Source organism: Hippocampus guttulatus, chromosome 2 (genome assembly GCF_054856545.1).
Source record: "Hippocampus guttulatus isolate MCC_2025c chromosome 2, RoL_Hgut_1.0, whole genome shotgun sequence".
Classification (NCBI taxonomy): Eukaryota; Metazoa; Chordata; class Actinopteri; order Syngnathiformes; family Syngnathidae; genus Hippocampus; species Hippocampus guttulatus.
In genome coordinates this window covers 2,841,858-2,863,248 of record NC_141262.1, presented here as the reverse complement: position 1 = coordinate 2,863,248, position 21,391 = coordinate 2,841,858, and the positions used below count along the sequence as shown (strand labels likewise).

The following is a 21,391-nucleotide window of genomic DNA, read 5'->3' as shown; positions in this document are numbered from 1 at the left end:
GAAAAACAAGCCTTAGACAGATAGCAACATGTGTAAGAAAGGTGTCAAAAAGCAGAATGGGTAAATAATAATTAATAAGGAGAGCATGTGTGAAAGAGAAGATGCACAGTTACGGTACTCCACACTTTACAGTGGCTGAAAGAACTTTTCTGGGAGAGGGATTCATATATAAAATGTCTACACACAGCTTTCATGAATGTACTGAAATGGAAGTATTTTAGGGGTGATATACTGTATCCATGTGCCTACTATGTTTTGATAAGTATTGTACAGTATATGTACATTGCAGTGGCCCACTCAGAATTGAAAGAAAAGCGCTTTATAACACAATAGGAAAAAAATTACAAATTACACATTGAAAGAGAATTCTTTAGTATAAACGGATTGAGTGGCTATGTTTGCTTCATCTTATTCAATGTGTGACACTACTTGAAAATTGATCAATGAAATAACTCTTCACGATTGCGTTTGATTTGTTCTAAGCCATTGGGTTTTTACTGTCAATTGCCATCATGTGGGTTGCCTGGTGGTCCAGTGGTTAGCGCGTCGACCTCACAGTGCAGAGGTCGTGGGTTCGATGAGGTTAAAGCGGATCAGGAAATGGATGGATGGATGGATAATATTATTACTAATAGTACTGTGGGGGGAAAGAGCACTGATCAGCCCACTCAAATGAAAATCAGTCACATGACTTTTAGATCACTCCCTTCTAAAGTCTTGCTAGTTAACGACCTTCTCAGAGACCATCATTATATAATAATCTAGAGATTTGATGAAACCCAAATGAATTTACCATGAAAAATGAGTCGCTTCTCCTCAAACTTTGTGAGTTCACGTGTTGCGCATCCTCTCAAGAAGGGCAGGGACATGGCCATGTTCGCCGAACCAGTTCTCAACCTTTGTCCTACCTCAAACAACAATCCATAGCACCCAGTGATGCAACATTGTAATCCTCTCGGAAATAATCATTTGAAAGAGAGAACTCTGGCAAAGATTTATAAAGATAGTGTTGTGGTGGACACTAGGACCATGCTTCTCACCCAGCAGGCATACAGTAGGGGGCATGTTTATGTGAATGTCTTTGGCGCAAATTTGTAATTGTTCAGATCCACTTGTTGGCAGTCGTGGAATAAAGACGTGTTTACAGTCAATCGTATGTGCTCCTTTCGACTGCCACATTGGTGACCCTGACATTAAGATGTTTCGGATAACGGATGAAGAGGTATCTTCCTCGGCCACGTCACCCCGACTCCCGCAACTTGCAGCCACCGCCTCTGCTGCGAGGCTCCCGGAGTTCTGGCAGTGCGACCCGGCTTCGTGGTTTCAGCATGTGGAAGCACTTTTCCACCTACGGGGAATCACTACCGATAAGCCAAAATATTACATGGTCGTGGCGTCCCTCGACCAGCAGACTACACATTGTGCGATGCAGCTCTTGCGGGCGCCTCCACAAGGCGGGAAATACGACGCGCTTCAACAGCTTCTGCTCAGGAGGTTCAGTTTGTCGGACTCGGAGAGAGCAGACAGACTCCTTTCCCTTCCCAGGCTGGGCGACGGCATGGCAGTGGATCTGATGGACAAAATTCTGTTGCTGTTAGGCTCGGATGAAGGCAGATTTCTTTTTTCCTACACCAGCTACCAGGCCCAGTGGGCCGCGGTGTTGGCTAACTCGGCATGTCTGACGACCGGCGATTATCAGGGTTTGGCTGAAGAAGCGGATCGAGTTCTGCTGGCTACACGACAGTTCGCCGTGCAAAGTGCGACGGCCGATCCCCTCCTCGAGGCGACACCAGGCGTTGATCCGACAGTGGTGGCCGGAGTGGTTACACGGAAGTGGCGCAAAAAGGCTGTCTGTTTTTTCCATCAGCGTTTTGGTGCCAAAGCTTGGCGTTGTGTTCCCCCCTACAACTACGAGGCCCCGGGAAACGCCAGTGCCGGCGTTCAGTTAGCAGCCGTGGACGCCGGCAACAAAAACAAGCTGCTTTTCATCACAGACTCGTCATCAGGAAGACGTTTCCTGATGGACAGTGGATCGCAGGTCAGCCTGCTTACACTAACCGCCGCGGACAAGGCGGCCGGTGGCTGCGGACTGCCTCTGTGTGCAGCCAACGGCTCGGCCATCATCAACTTTGGTTCCAGGTCGGTGACCGTGTGCTTCCATGGACGCAATTTCCAGTGGAACTTTGTCGTGGCCTCAATCACAGTTCCGATCATCGGCGTGGATTTTCTGTGTGCACATGGACTGCTCGTTGATGTCGCTAACCGCCGGTTGATTGACGCTGTGTCATTCGCCACTTTTCCGTGTGAGGCTGGGGGACTCAGACCATTAACACACGCAAATTATTTGGCATCGGGTGACGTTTATCAACCTTTACTGACAGACTTCCCGTCGCTAACGATTCCTGCCTTTTCCGACGCCGATACTAAGCACAGGGTGGAGCATTTCATCCCCACAGTTGGCCCACCGGTGTTTGCCCGCGCGCGTTGCCTCGACACAGCAAAACTGGCAATTGCGAAAGGGGAGTTTGCTACAATGGAGCGTTTGGGAATCGCTAGGCGTTCAAACAGCCTGTGGGCCTCACCTTTACACATGGTGCCTAAAAGTGACGGTTCCTGGCGGCCTTGTGGTGATTTTCGTCTGCTTAACAATGTTACCACGCATGACCGCTACCCCATTCCACACATTCAGGATTTTTCCGCGCGTTTGGCTGGCACCACAATTTTTTCCAAAGTGGATTTGGTACATGGTTATCACCAGGTGCCCGTGCAGGCGGATGATGTGCCCAAAACCGCAGTGATAACCCCGTTCGGGTAATTCCTGCGCATGCCTTTTGGGCTGAAGGGGGCTGCACAGACCTTTCAAAGATTGATGGACTCCGTGTTGCGCGACCTCGATTTTGTGTTCGTCTATCTCGACGACATTCTGGTGGCCAGTCCTTCACCAGGGGAACACCTGTCGCACTTAACAATGGTTTTCAAGCGTCTTGATTCACACGACCTGATCGTTAACCTGGTGAAATGTCAATTTGGTCTGTCTATGATCGATTTCTTGGGCCACCGCATTTCAGCACGGGGGCCATTTCCCCCGCCCCGCTTCAGTTAAGGCGCTGCAAGAGTTTTTGGCATGGTTAATTTTTATAACCGGTTCCTTTGTCGGGCAGCCCACCTCCTGCAGCCACTTTACGGCACCTTGAGAAAGAAGAAGGCGAATGATCCTAATGAGTGGTATCCACAACGGGCACAGGCGTTTCAACAAACTAAGGACGCTCTCGCAAGTGCAGTCCTCCTGGTCCACCCGATTGCAACCGCGCAAGTGGCTTTAACTACAGATGTGTCTGATATTGCTGTTGGGGAGGTGGTTGAGCAGCTGGTGGAGAACGTATGGCAGCCCCTTGCGTTTTTCAGTCGTAAGCTGCGGGATAACGAACGCAAGTATAGCGTTTTTGACAGAGTTGCTGGCACTCAATCTTGCCACGCGCCATTTTCGTTTCCTTCTTTAAGGACACCCTTTCACCGCTTTTGTGGATCACAGGCCACTTACACTTGCAATGTCAAAGGTTACAGAACCGTAGTCGGCTCGGCAGCAACGGCACTTAGCGGCCATTTCTGAGTTCACAACTGACATTCAGTATGTGGCCGGTAAGTGTAACCCTGTGGCTGATTGTTTGTCGCGCGCAATCGTATGTCCAGTCCACCTCGGGGTTGATTTTTCGGAAATGGCCGCCGACCAATCCGAGGATCCTGACATCCGCAACCTCAAGGCAGCCAGTATGGCTCTTAACCTTGAGGAGGTAATAATGCGTGTAGGCGGTCCCGCTCTCCTCTGCGATGTGTCTACAGGTCGTACTCGCCCTGTGGTTCTGTTGGATTGGCGTCGCTGAAACTTTGATTCAATCCATTCCCTCTCACACCCTGGCATTCGTGAGTCAGTCAAGCTGGTTGGGGCCAAGTTTGTCTGGCCTGGATTACACAAGGACGTCAGGGGGTGGGCGGCTGCATGCGTGGCGTGTCAGTGAGCCAAAGTCCACCGGCACACCTGGGCAAACCTTGAACCTTTTCCAATTCCGGCCAGGCGATTTGACCACGTCCTCGTGGACCTGGTAGCCCCCCCCCCCGCCGCAGGGTTTTACACATCTACTCATGATGGTAGATCGGACCACTAGGTGGCCGGAAGCAGTTCCCCTGTCCCCCACGACCTCGGTAGATATAGCTCGTACTTTTCTGTCGTCCTGGGTCGCGCGTTTTGGCACACCATCCGATATCACCTCGGACAGGGGCCCCCAGTTTGTGTCGGAGCTCTGGTCAGCCATGGCAGGGTCCTTGGGTGTGCAGGTACACCGCACTATGGCCTACCACCCACAGGCTAACGGGTTGTGCGAACGTTTTCACCAGTCGCTAGAAGCTGCGCTGTGGGTTGCGCTTCGGACAGTAACTGGGTCGACCGCCTTCCGTGGGTTTTGCTCGGGTTACATTTGGCTCCGAAAGAAGATCTTAATGCCGCCCCTGCTGAGTTGGTGCTCGGTCAGCCACTTCGTGTTCCCGGTGAATTTCTGCCAGAAGGTTCCGGCGCGCCTTCCTTCCCCTTTTTGTCGGAGGGACCCCTAACTCAGACACCGGTTCACCATTTTGTTCCCAAAGTGTTCAGACCGTCTGCGCTTCTGTCGGCCCATTTTGTCTTTGTGCGCCATGATTCCCACCGCTCGCCTCTCCAGCCACGGTATGACGGCCCATTTAGGGTGCTCGAGCACGGTGATTAGAGTTTTGTGATTGATATGGGTGGGCGAAGGGAGTGTGTTTCGTTAGATAGGCTCAAACCAGCTCATTTGGTTGCGGGCGATGTGCTGTTGGTCCCTCGCCCTAGTAGTCCTCCGTAGCCCCCAGCCTCACTTCAGCGTGTCGGTGTTGAGTGTCGTTCTCCCACTCGTGTCTCACCTGTGCCTCCTGCCCGACTAGTTTTGCCTGCGCCACCAAGAGACAGACTGCGTAGTCGTTGTGGCAGGCTAATAAACCCCCCTGTGAAGTTGTCATTTTGATTGTCCTTCTGGGTGTTTGGGGGGGGGGGGCTGTGTGGCGGACACTAGGACCATGCTTCTCACCCAGCAGGCATACAGTAGGGGGTGTGTTTATGTGAATGTCTTTGGCGCAAATTTGTAATTGTTCAGATCCACTTGTTGGCAGTCGTGGAATAAAGACGTGTTTACAGTCAATTGTGTGTGCTCCTTTCAACTGCCACAGTGTTGCCATTTCATAATTATCTGTTTCCTAATTATTGTGGGAATGAATTAACATGCTCAGCGTCTTCTCATCAATTAATCTTAATCATCAATAACATTTATTCATTCATCTTTCGAACCGCTTTATCCTCACGAGGGTCGTGGGGGCTGCTGGAGCCTACCCCAGCTGTCTTCGGGCAGTAGGCGGGGGACACCCTGAGCCGGTTGCCAGCCAATCGCAGGGCACACATAAACGAACAACCATTCGTGCTCACACTCACATCTATGGAGACAATTTTGAGTGTTCAATCAGCCTGCCATGCATGTTTTTGGAATGTGTGAGGAAACCGGAGGACCCAGAGAAAACCCACGCAAGCATGGGGAGAACATGCAAACTCCACACAGGAAGGCCAGAGTTGGAATTGAACCCGGTACCTCTGCACTGTGAAGCCAACGGGCTAACCACCCAACTACCAGGCCGCCCATCAATAACATATATGAAGAAAATTAATTTAGTGTCAGGATGGGCATCCGGATTAAAAACTGTGCCAAACATTTCATGCAAGTGACATGCTGTGATGACCCCTGATGAGGAAAAGCTCTTTTACTTTGAAAAATGCACTACCAAGAAAGCATTGTCAAAACAGTTGTCTTTTTTTTTTTTTGCTGGCAGCCGAGGAATTATTTCTTCTAGATTATTAACATTTAAAATCAAGTAATCATTCAGTTGAATCATTATTTTGAAAATTAAGAAATCACCAAAGTACCAACCTCTAAGTTAATTTATTAGATAAGTGGAAACACTGCAGACAGACTCTCCCAAAAAGTGTTCTGCAAAAAGTTGTTCAAAACAGTGAAAATGTCTTACCTTGCTGGGAGTGCAGCACCCCTACTACCAATACTACTAATACAAATACAAATGTGAATACTCCGAAAAATATAATACAACACTAACAACAAAAAGGGTTGTTTTTTTTTCTAGATTTTTAAATGTAAAAAGAAAAACAATTTATATAAATAGTTTTTAAAATTGAGAACTGAAGAAGCAGAAAAAAAATATAAGACCTATAAAAATAAACTAGTAAATATTATAAGAACCAGTAAAAGAGATCATTATCATGCACTATTAGAGCAGAATAAAAGTAACACACAAGAAATATGGAAGATACTTAACCAAGTAATCAGAAATAGTCCTAAAAAAATTGATTATCCAGAGTATTTTATCAAAGGCAAAAATACTATTTTGGAAAAAACTGCAGAAATAGCAACTGAATTTAATGAGTATTTTGTCAACATCGGCAGTAACCTAGCAAAACAAATTCCTGATCCAACAAACTTGTTTGAAATAGATAGATATGTAGAAAAAAACTCCTCCACGATGTTCCTTACTGCTGTAAAACAAGAAGAAGTATCAAATATTATAAAAACTTTTAAAAATAAAAAGTCAACTGATTGCTTTAATATTGACATGACAATAATAAAGCAGATTATAGAATATGTAGTGCGACCTTTCACGCACATATGCAACCTGTCATTCAAAGCTGGTATCTTTCCATCAAAAATGAAAATTGCTAAAGTTATTCCAATCTATAAAAGTGGAGAAAGACATCGGTTTACAAATTATAGACCAATATCACTACTACCACAATTTTCAAAAATATTAGAAAAACTATTTTCTCGCAGACTTGATAGCTTTATACAAAAGCATGCGCTGTTAAGTGAGAATCAATATGGCTTCAGGGAAAAGCGGACCACCTCAATGGCAGTTATGGAGTTTGTGGAAGCAATAGCCACTAATATAGACAACAAAGAATTTACTGTTGGGGTTTTCCTAGATCTAAAAAAAGCTTTTGACACAATAGATCACAGTATATTATTGAAAAAACTAGAAAGATATGGCATTAGAGGTGTAGCTTATAAATGGATAAAAAGTTATTTAGAAAACAGATATCAGTACGTGCAACTCAACAATAAAAAAACGAATCAACTAAAAATCACTCACGGAGTTCCTCAGGGGTCAGTGCTTGGTCCAAAACTATTCATCTTATATATAAATGATATCTGCAAGGTCTCAAAACAATTTAAATGTGTCCTATTTGCTGATGATACAACTTTCTACTGTTCTGGAATAAATCTGAAACAGCTCCTGACAACCGTAGAAAACGAATTAAACAAATTAAAAAACTGGTTCGACAGAAATAAATTGTCACTTAACCTGAAAAAATCGAAGTTAATTGTTTTTGGCACAAGACCAATCAAACACCAAGCTAAAATTATGGTAAACTCAATTGAGATAGAAAGAGCGTATGAAACCAAGTTTCTCGGATTAGTAATAGACTCAAAACTATGTTGGAAGCCACATATCGATAACGTAAAAAGAAAAATAGCCAAAACCGTAGGGATCCTCTACAAAACCAAGGAAGTGCTAAATAAGAGATCTTTGTACACATTGTACACTTCATTATTATTACCATATATGACCTACTGTGTGGAAATATGGGGAAATGCCTGCAAAACAAACACACTCCCTATTCTCAACCTACAAAAAAAAGCAATTCGAATTATTAATAGATCAAAATATACGGAACCCACAAATCCACTATTTATCAAATTAAATACGATGAAATTTTATGACCTGGTTGACTTTAAAATCGCCCAATTAATGTACAAAGCACACAATAACCTGCTCTGCCAAAACATTCAGACGTTTTTCGAAATTCGAGAAAGCAGCTATGATTTAAGAGGTACCAACTTATTCAAAAAACTCAAAATAAGAACAAACATCAAGCAAAGAAGTGTATCTATCAAAGGTGTTAATCTGTGGAATAATCTCGAAACGGACCTGAAAATGAGTAAATCGCTTGCTGAGTTAAAAAACAAATTCAAAAAAATAGTACAAACAACCTACATCAATCAGAGTTAAAATGATAAATTCAAAACATTAAATATAATGATAAATCAGAACTAAGTTGATAAATAGAGAAAGGTATATAAATATCCATTATGAATACAAGAGAAAATTGACACAAGAGTGTCAGGGTGTGGAAGTATATAATCCCGATACAAACCAAAAGTTGTAAAAATATCACGGTTAAGGGTAAAGTATGAGCCTTAATGGAGACTTCTTTCTTCTTACTTTTTTCTTTTCTGATTGATATAAAAATGATTTATTAGATACAATCACATAACGGGGTAGGACTAGATAAGTTTTTTACTTCTTCCTACTCCCTTGAACATAATAACTGTGTTGAATGAAGATTGATTTCTTTCTTTTTACTTTTTTTATCTACCTTATTTTCTGTCAAATTATTACTGTATATATGTTTTATGTTCAATAAACAAACAAACAATAAACAAACAAACAATAAACAAACAATGTCCATTTTTCGAGAGACAAAATTCAAACAACATTTCTATGATAATTACCTGAACAATATAGATAATTCAGTTCCAGGGAATAAATTGGGAATGTTTGCTCCACTTTCTTTTTCAAGTAAATACCATCTTGGTTCAGATTGATCCTGTCTTTGTTCTGAATGTGATAATGCAGTTGCTCAGTACAGAGGTTGATCAATTTTAGAGGGATAACATACATTTAATATGTTGGCTATTCATCAGCCCAGCCGACTTTGAATTATCGTTGGCATGCCTCACAGACATTGCATCACTCAGATCTTGTGCATTATGCCTGGTTTTCTTGTAATCCAGAATACGGATTTTTACATACCAATAATTGTATTGCAACATTTTGATAGTTGGCAAAATAGTGAGATAATCACGTTTTCCTGATTCCACCCCCAGTGACTACACATTAAACATTTAAAATAGAAGCCTAGCCAGGACAGTTAGACATTCTCCTCAACATTCAAAACAATTGATCAATTTCTTTAAATGCATCACGTGCAAATAATAATTGTCTCAAAGTATGCCCTTTTGTAGAAGAAGTAAAACTCATACAAATGAGGGGGTTATCTGCCTCCAGTGTTGTTCATCTCTGAATAAATTACATCATGTTCCCCCGGAACAATCCCGACTGTGGATTGTTGTTACAGGGAGGAAGTGTTGATTATGGCTGACTTCGAGTTCACAGATTGGAGCACAAAATTGGAGCAGACCACCAAAAATAGGCTGCATTATTACCCCGACCAACATCCAGGTCTTTATGTATGTGTGAGCAGGCATGCACCTCATAACAGTACAAATGCACACCTCCACAGATGCAGATTGGATGTGCTCCCTGTGAGGGGAGACATCATGCTTCAATGAGTCTCTCTTCTTCAATAAATGTTTTATTTTTCAATGCTACTGCATTGGGACATGACTTTCATTTTTGCCTGTGGGTCAATGTTTTTTTTTTTACACTTGTATTATATTTGTTCAACCGTGCTTAATTTGTGGGAGTATTTCATCCTAAAAACCATCGTGCATGAACTGAAATACTATGTGAGATGATCCTTCAGAGGGACAAATGCACGGAAAGCGGCAGGCCCTGACAACATCCCTGGTCGTGTCCTGAAAGACTGTGCTGAGGAGTTCACAGATGTCTTCACAGACATCTTCAACACCTCACTGAGCCAGGCTGTTGTCCCCACATGCCTCAAAACCACCACCATCATCCCGGTCCCGAAAAAAGTCATCTCCCTCCAGCTACAATGATTACTGCCCGGTCGCACTGACCCCCATTCTTATGAAGTGCTTTGAATGCTTAGTCATGCGGCACATTAAGTCTGTCCCCCTCCCCTGCCCCCGACCCTGGACCCTTACGAGTTCGCATATCGGCCTAATCGATCAACTGCAGACGCCATCTCCATTGCCCTCCACTCAGCCCTCACCCACCTGGAGATCGACGACTCACACGTCAGAATGCTGTTCATCGACTTCAGCTCAGCATTCAACACCATCGTCCAGCAGCGGCTCATCCACAAACTGGACCACCTGGGGCTCAACACCTCCATGTGTAACTTGCTGCTGGACTTTTTGACGGGGAGGCCACAGGCAGTTAGAGTCGGCAGAAATACCTCCATCACCATCATGATGAGCACGGGGCCCCCCAAGGATGTGTGCTGAGCCCCTTTCGCTTCACTCTGCTGACCCACGACTGCACTCCCTCATCCTGCTCCAACATTAAGTTTGCAGACGACACGACTGTGGTGGATCTCATCAACAACAACGATGAGACGCTCTATAGGAGTGAGGTGAACAGGCTGGCCATGTGGTGCAAAGACAACAATCGCCACCTGAATGTGGAAAAGACAAAGGAGATTGTTGTGGACTTCAGAAGAACGCACACCCAGCATGCTCTACTGACCATCAACAGTGCCGCAGTGGAGAGGGTGAGTGGGACTAAGTTCCTCGGTATGCACATCTCTGAAGACCTGACCTGGAGCCTAAATACTACCTCACTGGCCAAAAAAGCCCACCAGCGCCTGTACTTCCTCCGCCCCCCATGATGCAGAAATTCTATAGAGGTACCATTGAGAACATCTTCACCAGCTGCATCACCGTGTGGTACGGCGCTTGCTGCAGAAAGTGTCTGCGGCGCATTGTGAGAGCGGCTGAGAAGATCATTGGTGTCTCTCTTCCTCCATTCGCAGATACTTACAACTCCGACCCACCAAGTCACCCAGATCGCAGGTGACTCCACCCACCCGTCCCACAGACTCTTCGACCTGCTGCCGTCGGGGAGGAGACTGTGATGTCGGTCTGCTAAAACCACCAGGCTCAAGAACAGTTTATTCCACCAGGCGGTCAGGAGACTAAACTCCCTCCATGTTCTGCCCGCACTCCCCCACCACCCCCGTCTACTCCTGCCTCCTGCCACAAACGGTGTCCCTCCCCCAGCATCTGACATGCGATTATTGCACTTAAAACAAGTCACTATGAATATGCAATCATCACAAGTCCCCCTTGTTGCTATTTGTTTATTTATTTTATTCATATTTAACATATTTACATACCAGTGGAGCTATGGAAGTGCTTAGGGGAGGTGTCGGATGATTTTCTGACTCGGTTGTTTAATAGAATATTAGACACAAACAAGATTCCTGATGAGTGGAGGAAGAGTGTCCTGGTACCAATTTATAAGAAGGGTGATGTACAGAGTTGTAGCAATACAGGGGGATAAAGTTGATTAGCCATACGATGAAGGTTTGGGAAAGAGTAGTTGAAGCCAGGTTGAGACAGGAAGTGGAGATTTGTGAACAGCAGTATGGTTTCATCCCGAGGAAGAGCACCACAGATGCAATATTTCACTCACACTTTACCATATCCGAGATGCTGAGCTGCAGATGGACACAATCATCTTCGGTCCTGGACAACCAGACTCTCCATCTTTCACCGACACAGCTGCTGCCGCCAAACCTGCTTCTCCGTGGCATGGGCATTTTCAGCCGCATTCTTAGCCTCCACACTTGGCTGCAAACTGCCTGCAGGACACACAATGTGGGCTTCATTGACAATTTTAATATATTTTGGCGCCGTCCATCCCTTTTAAAGGTTTTCACCCCAACAAACTAGGCAGCAGAATACTGGCAGCAAATGTCCAGCATTCTGTCCACCACTCCACAAGCTGACTCGTCACAAATCACACACCTGCACCTTCCCCTTCCTCCACTTTACCAACACCCGGCACTTCAGCTTGCCATAGTCCCCCCTACAGGCCCCAGTTGTCACTGTCTCATCCTGATCCTGCTGCCATCTACCCCATTCAATCCATCATCACAGCCAGACACCCTCACTACTATAATAACAAGAGAAAATATTTTAAAATGTCAAATACCAATCTCCGCCCACTCCCCCAATCCTCACTGTCACCCACACACCACAAAATCCTCAAACTGGCTCTATTTGACACCCGCTCACTCAACAACAAAGCACTCGTCTTACACGAATTCATAACTGACAATAACCTGGACTTCCTCTTTAGCACCGAAACCTGGCACAAACACCTGGACTACTTCTCACTCAACCAAGCCACCCCACCTGGTTACACCTACATCGACAAGCCCCGCCTCACCAGCCGAGGTGGTGGGGTGGCATCAGTCCATAAAACAGAGTTTAAAATCAGCACTATATCCACCTCACCCACTGAGTCCTTTGAACATATCACCTTCAAATTCCCTGGTCCCTCCCCCCTGGTCATTGCTGTCATTTACTGTCCCCCGAAATTCAACCCATCATTTTTATCAGACTTCTCCGATTTTGTCACACAGCTCTCACCTATCTCACCTTTCACTCTGCTCTTTGGCGACTTTAACTTCCATATCGACAACACCAACTGCAAACATGCCTCTGAATTTCTTGACCTTTTGTACTGCCTTAACTTCACTCAACATGTCAACTTCCCCACCCAGACCCACAGTCACACTCTGGACTTGGTCTATTTCACCGGTCTCACCATTGAAAAACTCTCTAGCACCAACCTCAACATTTCCGATCACCTGGCTATCACTCAGGACCTCCACCTCCCTACCCCCATTCCCAAGGAAAAGCGCACCATATCATTCAGAAACCTCAAATCCGTTTCCCCAACTGACTTTTCTACCTCCGTCCTCAACCACCTATCCATACTACCTCCTCCACTGTCCCATGACCCCACTGTTCTCACCAACTACGACAACAGCGCTCTCTCCTCCTGTCTCAATCAACTTGGCCCCATCAAAACCAAATCTGTCTCCTTCACTCACTCAGCCCCCTGGTACACCCCAGAACTCCGCAAACTTAAAACCCGAAAACGCCAGCTAGAAAGACTCTATAAAAAATCCGGTTTAACTGTTCATCTCCTCGCCTACACCGATCACCTTCAGTTATAAAAGACCGCACTCAACTCCAGCTGTTCCACCTACTACTCCAACCTTATCCACACCGACTCCAACAACCAAAAGGCTCTCTTCTCCACTGTCAACAAACTCCTCAAACCCAGCGACAATATTGCAACCTCTTTCACCGTTGACAAATGCAATTAATTCCTATCCTACTTTCAATCCAAAATTCCTCACCCGTCCCCCCTCCCTTCCTACCAGCATCCATCACTCCAACTACTTCACCTCCCTCTGAATTCACACCCGTCTCCATAGCCGAGCTCACCAATATCATCTCAACAATGAATTCCTCCACCTGCACACTGGATCCCATCCCATCTTCCTTCGTCAAGCACTGCTTTCCCACCATCTCCCACCTCGTCATGAACATTGTCAACTCCTCCCTCAACTATGCCTATGTCCCCTCCTCACTCAAACTGGCTGCTGTAACCCCCATCATCAAAAAACCCGGACTCAACCCTGACATCATGAGCAACTTTCGACCCATCTCCAACCTCCCCTTTCTGTCCAAAGTCATAGAACGTGCCGTTGCATCTCAAATTAAAACCTACCTAGACAACAACCAACTTTTTGAACAATTTCAATCTGGATTCCGCACACAACACAGCATTGAAACAGCCCTCCTTAAAATCACCAATGACCTCCTCCTCGCCTCTGACTCCGGCCTACTCTCCATCCTCATCCTTCTTGACCTTACAGCTGCCTTCGACACCATCATCCATTCCATCCTACTCTCTCGCCTGCAATCCCTAAACATCACCGACAAAGTCCTCACCTGGCTTCACTCATATCTCACAGACAGGAAACAATTCATACACATCAACAACTGCTCTTCCAACACTGCCCCACTGTCCCAAGGTGTCCCCCAGGGTTCTGTGCTTGGTCGTCTTCTCTTCATTCTCTACCTTCTACCCCTCGGCCAAATCATTCGTCATCATGGTCTCCAGTTCCACTGCTACGCTGATGACGTCCAATTGTACATATCCACCAAATCATTTACCCCAACAACCCACTCCACCCTGTCTAACTGTTTTTCAGATATCAAATCCTGGATGCAAACAAACTTTCTCACTCTTAACTGTACTAAATCTCAACTGCTTATAATCGGTCCTCGGTCCCTCACCCAAACAACCTCCAACTTTAACCTCACTATTGACAACTGCACCCTGTCCCCCTCCTCTCACTGTCGCAACCTCGGTGTCCTTCTTAATAATAACCTCTCTTTCGACCAACACATCACCCAAATCACCAAAACTGCTTTCTTCCACCTCAAAAACATTTCTCGTCTCCGCCCTTCACTTTCTTTCAACGCTGCTCAAACCCTCATCCACACCTTCATCACCTCCCGCCTTGACTACTGCAATAGCAATCTCTACGGTACAACCTCCAAACTCCTCAATAAACTACAGTACATCCAGAATGCCACCGCCCGCCTACTCACCCACACTCGTGATCACATCACCCCCGTCCTTAAAAACCTCCACTGGCTCCCCGTTCCCCAGAGTATTCAATTTAAACTGCTCCTACTCACCTATAAAGCACTTCACAATCAGGCCCCTCCTATCTTTCCGACCTTCTTTACCAATACACTCCTTCCCGCAATCTCCGCTCCTCAAACAAACCTCCTCGCCATCCCCGTGACCAAGCTCAAAACCTGGGGGGACCAAGCCTTCTCTGTCGCCGCTCCCACCCTCTGGAAAGCTCTACCACAAATACATCCGCAACTGTACTGACCTCCAATCCTTCAAATCATCTCTTAAGAGCATTGCGGAAAAGATGAGTTTTAACACCTTTTAATCTCTTTTACCCATTTTGCTTTTTGTTCATCTAAATGTGCTTTTGTAAATTATGTATGCTTGTTTTAAGTGCACATTTTTATCCTGTTTTTAAGCTCTTGTAAAGTGTCTTTGAGTGTGATGAAAAGCGCTTTTAAATAAAATGTATTATTATTATTATGAATATTTCCCCTGAGGATGCTGATGGAGAAGTACAGGGAAGGTAGGAAGGAGCTGCACTGTGTATTTGTAGATGTAGAGAAGGCTTATGACAGGGTGCCAAGAGAGGAATTGTGGTTCTGTATGAGGAAGTCAGGGGTTGCAGAGAAGTACGTTAGATTGGTGCAGGACATGTATGAGAATAGTCCAACGGTGGTGAGGTGTGCCGTTGGACGGACAGAAGACTTCAAGGTGGAGGTAGGACTGCATCAAGGATCGGCCCTGAGCCCCTTCTTGTTTGCTTTGGTGATGGATAGATTGACAGATGAGGTCAGACAGGAGTCTCCCTGGACTATGATGTTTGCAGATGATATTGTGATCTATCGTGAGAGTAGGCAGCAGCTACAAGAAAACCTAGAAAGGGGGAGGTTTGCACGAGAGAGAAGCGGAATGAAGGTCAGTCATAGTAAGACAGAGTACATGTGCATAAATGAAAGGGAGACCAGTGGAACGGTGAGTTTACAGGGAGCAGAGGTGGCGAAGGTACAGGAATTTAAGTACCTAGGATCAACAGTGCAGAGCAGCGGAGACTGTGGAAGAGAAGTGAAGAAAAGAGTCCAGGCAGGATGGAACAGCTGTAGAAAAGTGTCAGGAGTGATTTGTGATAGAAGAGTGTCAGCGAAGGTGAAGGGAAAAGTTTACAGAACAGTTGCGAGACCAGCCATGATGTATGGTCTAGAGACACTAGCAATAGGCAAAAGACAGGAGGCAGAGTTAGAGGTGGCTGAGTTAAAGATGCCAAGATTCTCCTTAGGAGTGACAAGGATGGACAGGATCAGAAATGAGGTCATCAGAGGGACAACTCAGACAGGAAAGTTTGGAGAAAAGGTTAGAGAGGCCAGACTGAGATGGTTTGGACATGTACAGAGGAGGGACAGTGGATACATTGGTAGGAGAATGTTAGAGATGGAGCTACCAGATAGGAGACAAAGAGGAAGGCCAAAGAGGAGATTCATGGATGCCGTGAGGGAAGACATGCAGGTAGTTGGAGTCAGAGTAGAGGATGCAGAGAACAGGGAAAGATGGAAATTAATGACTCGCTGTGGCAACCTCTGAAAAGGGACAAGCCGAAAGGAGAAGAAGATATTTAACATATTTATATTCGTGATGTCAAGCGTTTAAAAAATTATGTGATTAATTAATTCGGGTCTGTAATGAATTAATCTATATTTTAATCTCATCTAAAAATTACTGAGAAAACCCCTATTTCATTTTTAATTCGTTACATTATTGAGGCAGATCAAAAGATAAAAGGAAAAAGTGGCATTATAAAGTATTTTATTGTTTATCAGCAGTCCTAGCCATTTACTTTCTGCTGTGTTTGAGACTAGTCAAAGTCCTACCTACAACCTAGTTTCGACCATGGGGGGAATATCACTGTTTTGTTTGTTTTTGTAAATCTCCAAAGAATTACAAAATAAATATAAAAGGGAACATCAGGTCCTTAGAAAGTGCTTAGGTTCACATATCAAAAACAGTAAGAACAATTTTCTGAGCAATACAAGTACTCAACACTGAACTAGCTTCAGATAATAAACAAAAAAACCAGACCCTTAAATCACAGTGCTGTAAGTTAGCACTTCAGAAATAACACCGTTCATCATGAGAAAATAAAAGTGCTGAAGAAAACATCAATCACTTCTCGTAGTCTACAGATGTATGCCTCATACATGGGGTGTTCTCGAGTTTAGTTTGCCGAAGAGCTTTGCTATGTATTGCTCTCTCGCTATATCAGGGGTGGCCAACCCGCAGCTCGCATGCGGGTCTTTGGCTGGTTCAATGTGGCTGCCGGGCTTTCACATAAGTGTCGAAAAACGCCTCGGCGATGGTGCTGCCATTCAAACAACGGCGCTAAATACACAGATCTAACTACGTCAGCCTATCATCAATCCTGTTACTTGATTGACATTCAGGGCAACCAATCAGATAGCACCTGAATCACCGGATTGAGATAGAGGGCAACCAATCAAATGACAACTGGATCACCGCTGATGCGCAAACAATGGTGCTTAGCGCTAATGATTGACAAACAGGGCAGCCAATCAGATGACAACTGAATCACCGCTCATGCGCAAACAACGGTGCTCAGTGCTAAACGCTCAGCTAGTCAGCTTTAAAGGTAGGGGTGCCCAATATGTCAATCGCGATCGACCCGGAGCCAGTGGACTGGTCCCAAGTCGAGTGTGAGCGTTGGGAGGAGGAAATGGGGGGTGGGGGGGATAGGTCGGTGTTTTCCGATTTCGTTCGTGTTTTCGGCTCTCGCTCATCTCGGTGTCTGTGCGTGCCTGCGTGTGTCTGTGTACTGTATGTGTGTGTGTGTATATGCTTGCACGTGTGCAATCGGGTCGATGACGGGAGGTTCGTCGCTTCAAAAGTGGTCCTTCGATCAAATATGTAGCAAGCTGACCCAAGTAGTCAGTAACTACTGCAGCTCGTGTGGTGTGTGTGTGTGTGTGTGTGTGTGCGCGCGCGAGCGCGTGCATGTGGCTCTTTGCAGTCACACAGTAAAAAAAATTGGCTCTTAGTTTCTGACGGGTTGGCCACCCCTGCGCTATATTGCAAACGATTTCGGTGCTAACGTTAGCTGTGGCTGCACTCGCGAATGGGTGCTTTGCATTGATGTGGGAGGCTAAATTTGAATTGCTTCGGTGGTATGCAAACTCCTTACAAATTAGGCACAACACTCTACCTTTGTCAGTTGTGTCATCAGGGAGTTTTTGGAATGTAAATTTACCGTGCAGAGAACTCTCACATCCTGCTCCATTTTCACCTCTCCACTCCTCACCGCTGCTTACTAAGCCCCCCCAACTCCAATGGGCCTATCAGCTTCGGCTAAACAAGCCCCAACATAATGGCAGCCAATTAATGTCCGCTTCAGGCTGACTGACAGTTGTTTCCCCACCCTCAACAACTCAAACACAGGAAGCCAACACAAATAAGGGCGATTAGGAAAAGGCAACCCACCAACAGAAACAATAAAGGCAGAGAGTAAAATTTAGATGAAAGCGATAAATGTTAATGAATCGCAATTAACGCAATAATTTGACACTTCTAATTTATATATTTATGTCTTATGTAATTTTACATAAATTTTAGCTGTGTGTGTTCACTGCACGACATGTTTGCACTGTGGTTGAGAGAGTAAAGTAATTTCATCTGTGCTGTGTATTACACATAGAGCATATTTGACCATAAAAGCTGACTTGACTTGACTTCTAATCAGGGCAATCACATCTGCCCCATCACTAAGTCACACATGCACACTGCATACAAAGTAACCTTTGACTTCCAATGCACGCTTTGACCCTTGGCGGATGGGCTGCAAAAACACATCTGTTGACCCCCTCTCAGCCACCATCTGCCACTTTCACTGGAGCCCACATGGTCTAATATTAACCCCCTCCCCCTCTCTCCCATGCACAAAAACACACATGTTGGCGCAGTGAGTTCATAGCAGTGACAAAATGGCTCCAGGCCCTGACCTCATGTTGCTTTGTGTCACAATGCCGCAGCAAGTGGGGTGAGTTTGCGAGTCTGGAAAGCATTTAGAGCAGGGGTGTCAAACTCATTTCACATTGTGGGCCGCATATAGCCTCGGTAGATGTCAAGTGGGCCGGACCATTAAAAATGACACCATACTCTGCTGTAAATAACCAAAATAATATGTATATCCTTTGTTTTGGTCTAAAGAAGCACAAGAATACTAGGAAAATGTTGAAATTTAATGAATATATTTTTTACAAAACATTACATGAAGGACCTTAGATTTCCTTAGACAAATATGCAATTTACTTTTATCATTCACATATATGCATTGCAGCTGATCCCATTGAATGTACAAAGGCACCAAACCTTAACAAGTAATTGCTATTGAAAAATATAGTAATGCACTTTTAAGATTAAACAAGATTTATAAAGAAAGGAATTTTTAAAACCATTTACACGAGCATATAAATTCTAAATGTAATCCCTGCCTACACCTTACAAACTAAGGAGAGTGCTATAATATGTGTAAAGAATAAAGTATTCACATATCCTTGATAGCGTCTGCTGTGTTGGGTCTGTCTCAGTGACAGACTGAGGCTGGTATTGTCTTCTTCTCTGATCAAAACAAGGTTGTCTTTTTCTCTGATCAAAACAGTGTGTCCCCCTAGCGGATATTTCATGAATTGCACATCATTAAAAATATTCATTCCGTGTCTTTTATGCATTTTTTCACTTTTAAATGATCCTGCGGGCCTGATCAAACCTCCTTACGGGCCGGTTCCGGCCCGCGGGCCGTATGTTTGACACCACTGATTTAGAGGAACGAGAGCATCTAATGAAATCTCCCAAGAAAATAAGATTTTGTCTTTTACTTCTGTTTGAAAAAAAAGAATAGCCTTTCAGAAGGGATTTTCTTCAAGGACTGAATCAATAACTATACATAACATTCCCAACTGAGTAGTATGAAAGCTACAAATTCAAAGACCATTTTTGAAATTCTAATATTAAAATCCATCCATCCATCTTCTACCGCTTATCCGGGGCTGGGTCGCGGGGGCAGCAGGTTTAGCAGGGAAGCCCGGACTTCCCTCTCCCCAGCCACTTCTTCGAGCTCTTCCTGGCGGATCCCGAGGCTTTCCCAGGCCAGCTGGGTGACATAGTCTCTCCAGCGTGTCCTGGGTCGTCCCTGAGGTCTCCTGCAGGTGGGACATGCCCGGAACACCTCACCAGGGAGGCGTTCAGGAGGCATCCGAATCAGATGCCCAAGCCACCTCATCTGGCTCCTCTCTATGTGGAGAGACTCTTGAATCTGAGCCCCTCCCGGATGATCGAGCTTCTCACCTTATCTCTAAGGGAGAGCCCGGACTCCCTTAGACATTAAGGACATTGACATTGAGTCTGAATGGACCATGTTCCGCGCCTCTATTGTTGAGGCGGCCAATCTGAGTTGTGGCCGTAAGGTGGTTGGTGCCTGTCGTGGCGGCAACCCCCGTACTCGCTGGTGGACACCAGCAGTAAGGGATGCCGTCAAGCTGAAGAAGGAGTCCGATCGGGCCTTTCTGGCCTGTGGGACCCCAGAGGCAGCTGACGGGTATCGACTGGCTAAGCGGAACGCAGTTTCGGTGGCCGCCGAGGCAAAAACTCGGGCGTGGGAAGAGTTCGTGAGGCCATGGAAGCCGACTTCCGGACGGCTTCGAGGAAATTCTGGTCCACCATCCGACGTCTCAGGAGGGGGAAGGAGTGCACCCCTAACTCTGTGTACAGTGGGGATGGGGCGCTGCTGACTTCGACTCGGGACGTTGTGAACCGGTGGGCCGAGTACTTAGGAGACCTCCTCAACTCCACCAACACACCTTCCTTGGAGAAAGCAGAGTCTGAGGACCCTGAGGTGGGCTATCCTATCTCTGTGGTTGAAGTCACCGATGTGGTTAAAAAGCTCCTCGGTGGCAAGGCTCCAGGGGTGGATAAGATCCGCCCAGAGTTCCTCAAGTCTCTGGATGATGTGGGGCTGTCCCGGTTGACACGCCTCTGCAACATCGCGTGGTCAGCGGGGAGAGTGCCTCTGCATTGGCAGACCGGGGTGGTGGTCCCTCTTTTTAAAAAGGGGGACCGGAGGGATCACACTCCTCAGCCTCTCTGGTAAGGTCTATTCAGGGGTGCTGGAGAGGAGGGTCCGTCAGGAAGTCGAGCCTCAGATTGAGGAGAGGCAGTGTGGTTTTCGTCCCGGCCGTGGAACAGTGGACCAGCTCTACACCCTTAGCAGCGTCCTCGAGGGTATGTGGGAATTCGCCCAACCAGTCTACATGTGTTTTGTGGACTTGTAGAAGGCATTTGACCGTGCTCCTCGGGGAGTTCTGTGGGGAGTGCTTCGTGGGTATGGGGTACCGAACCCCCTGATACGCGCTGTTCGGTCACTATACCACCAGATATGTCAGAGTCAGGCGTTTCGGGGCAGCGTCTGCTGTGATGCGGCCGTTGTTACGGTCTGTCGTGGTAAAGAAGGAGCTCAGCCAAAGGGCGAAGCTCTCAATTTACCGGTCGATCTACGTTCCAACCCTCATCTATGGTCACGAGCTATGGGTTGTGACCGAAAGAACGAGATCCCGGATACAAGCCGCCGAAATGAGTTTTTTCCGAAGGGTGTCCGGGCTCTCCCTAAGGTGAGAAGCTCGTCATCTGGGAGGGGCTCAGAGTAGAGCCGCTTCTCCTCCACATCGAGAGGAGCCAGATGAGGTGGCTCGGGCATCTAATTAGGGTGCCTCCTAGAAGCCTCCCTGGTGAGGTGTTCCGGGCATGTCCCACTGGCAGGAGACCTCAGGGACGACCCAGGCCACGCTGGAGAGACTATGTCACCCAGCTGGCCTGGGAACCCCTCGGG

At 46.0% G+C, this 21,391-nt stretch overlaps 1 protein-coding gene across 1 annotated transcript; it reads left to right on the top strand.

The window, feature by feature from the left end:
• The first annotated feature begins 1,558 nt into the window (after positions 1 to 1,558).
• LOC147208231 (uncharacterized) lies at positions 1,559 to 15,385 on the top strand. Its single transcript, XM_086106096.1, is given in 12 exon segments — positions 1,559 to 1,723; positions 1,868 to 2,139; positions 9,266 to 9,369; positions 10,012 to 10,170; positions 10,350 to 10,546; positions 10,669 to 10,758; positions 10,808 to 10,905; positions 12,139 to 12,909; positions 13,045 to 13,169; positions 13,235 to 14,581; positions 14,584 to 14,670; positions 15,363 to 15,385. Coding segments are annotated over 12 exon segments (3,438 nt in total).
• The last annotated feature ends 6,006 nt before the right edge of the window (positions 15,386 to 21,391 follow it).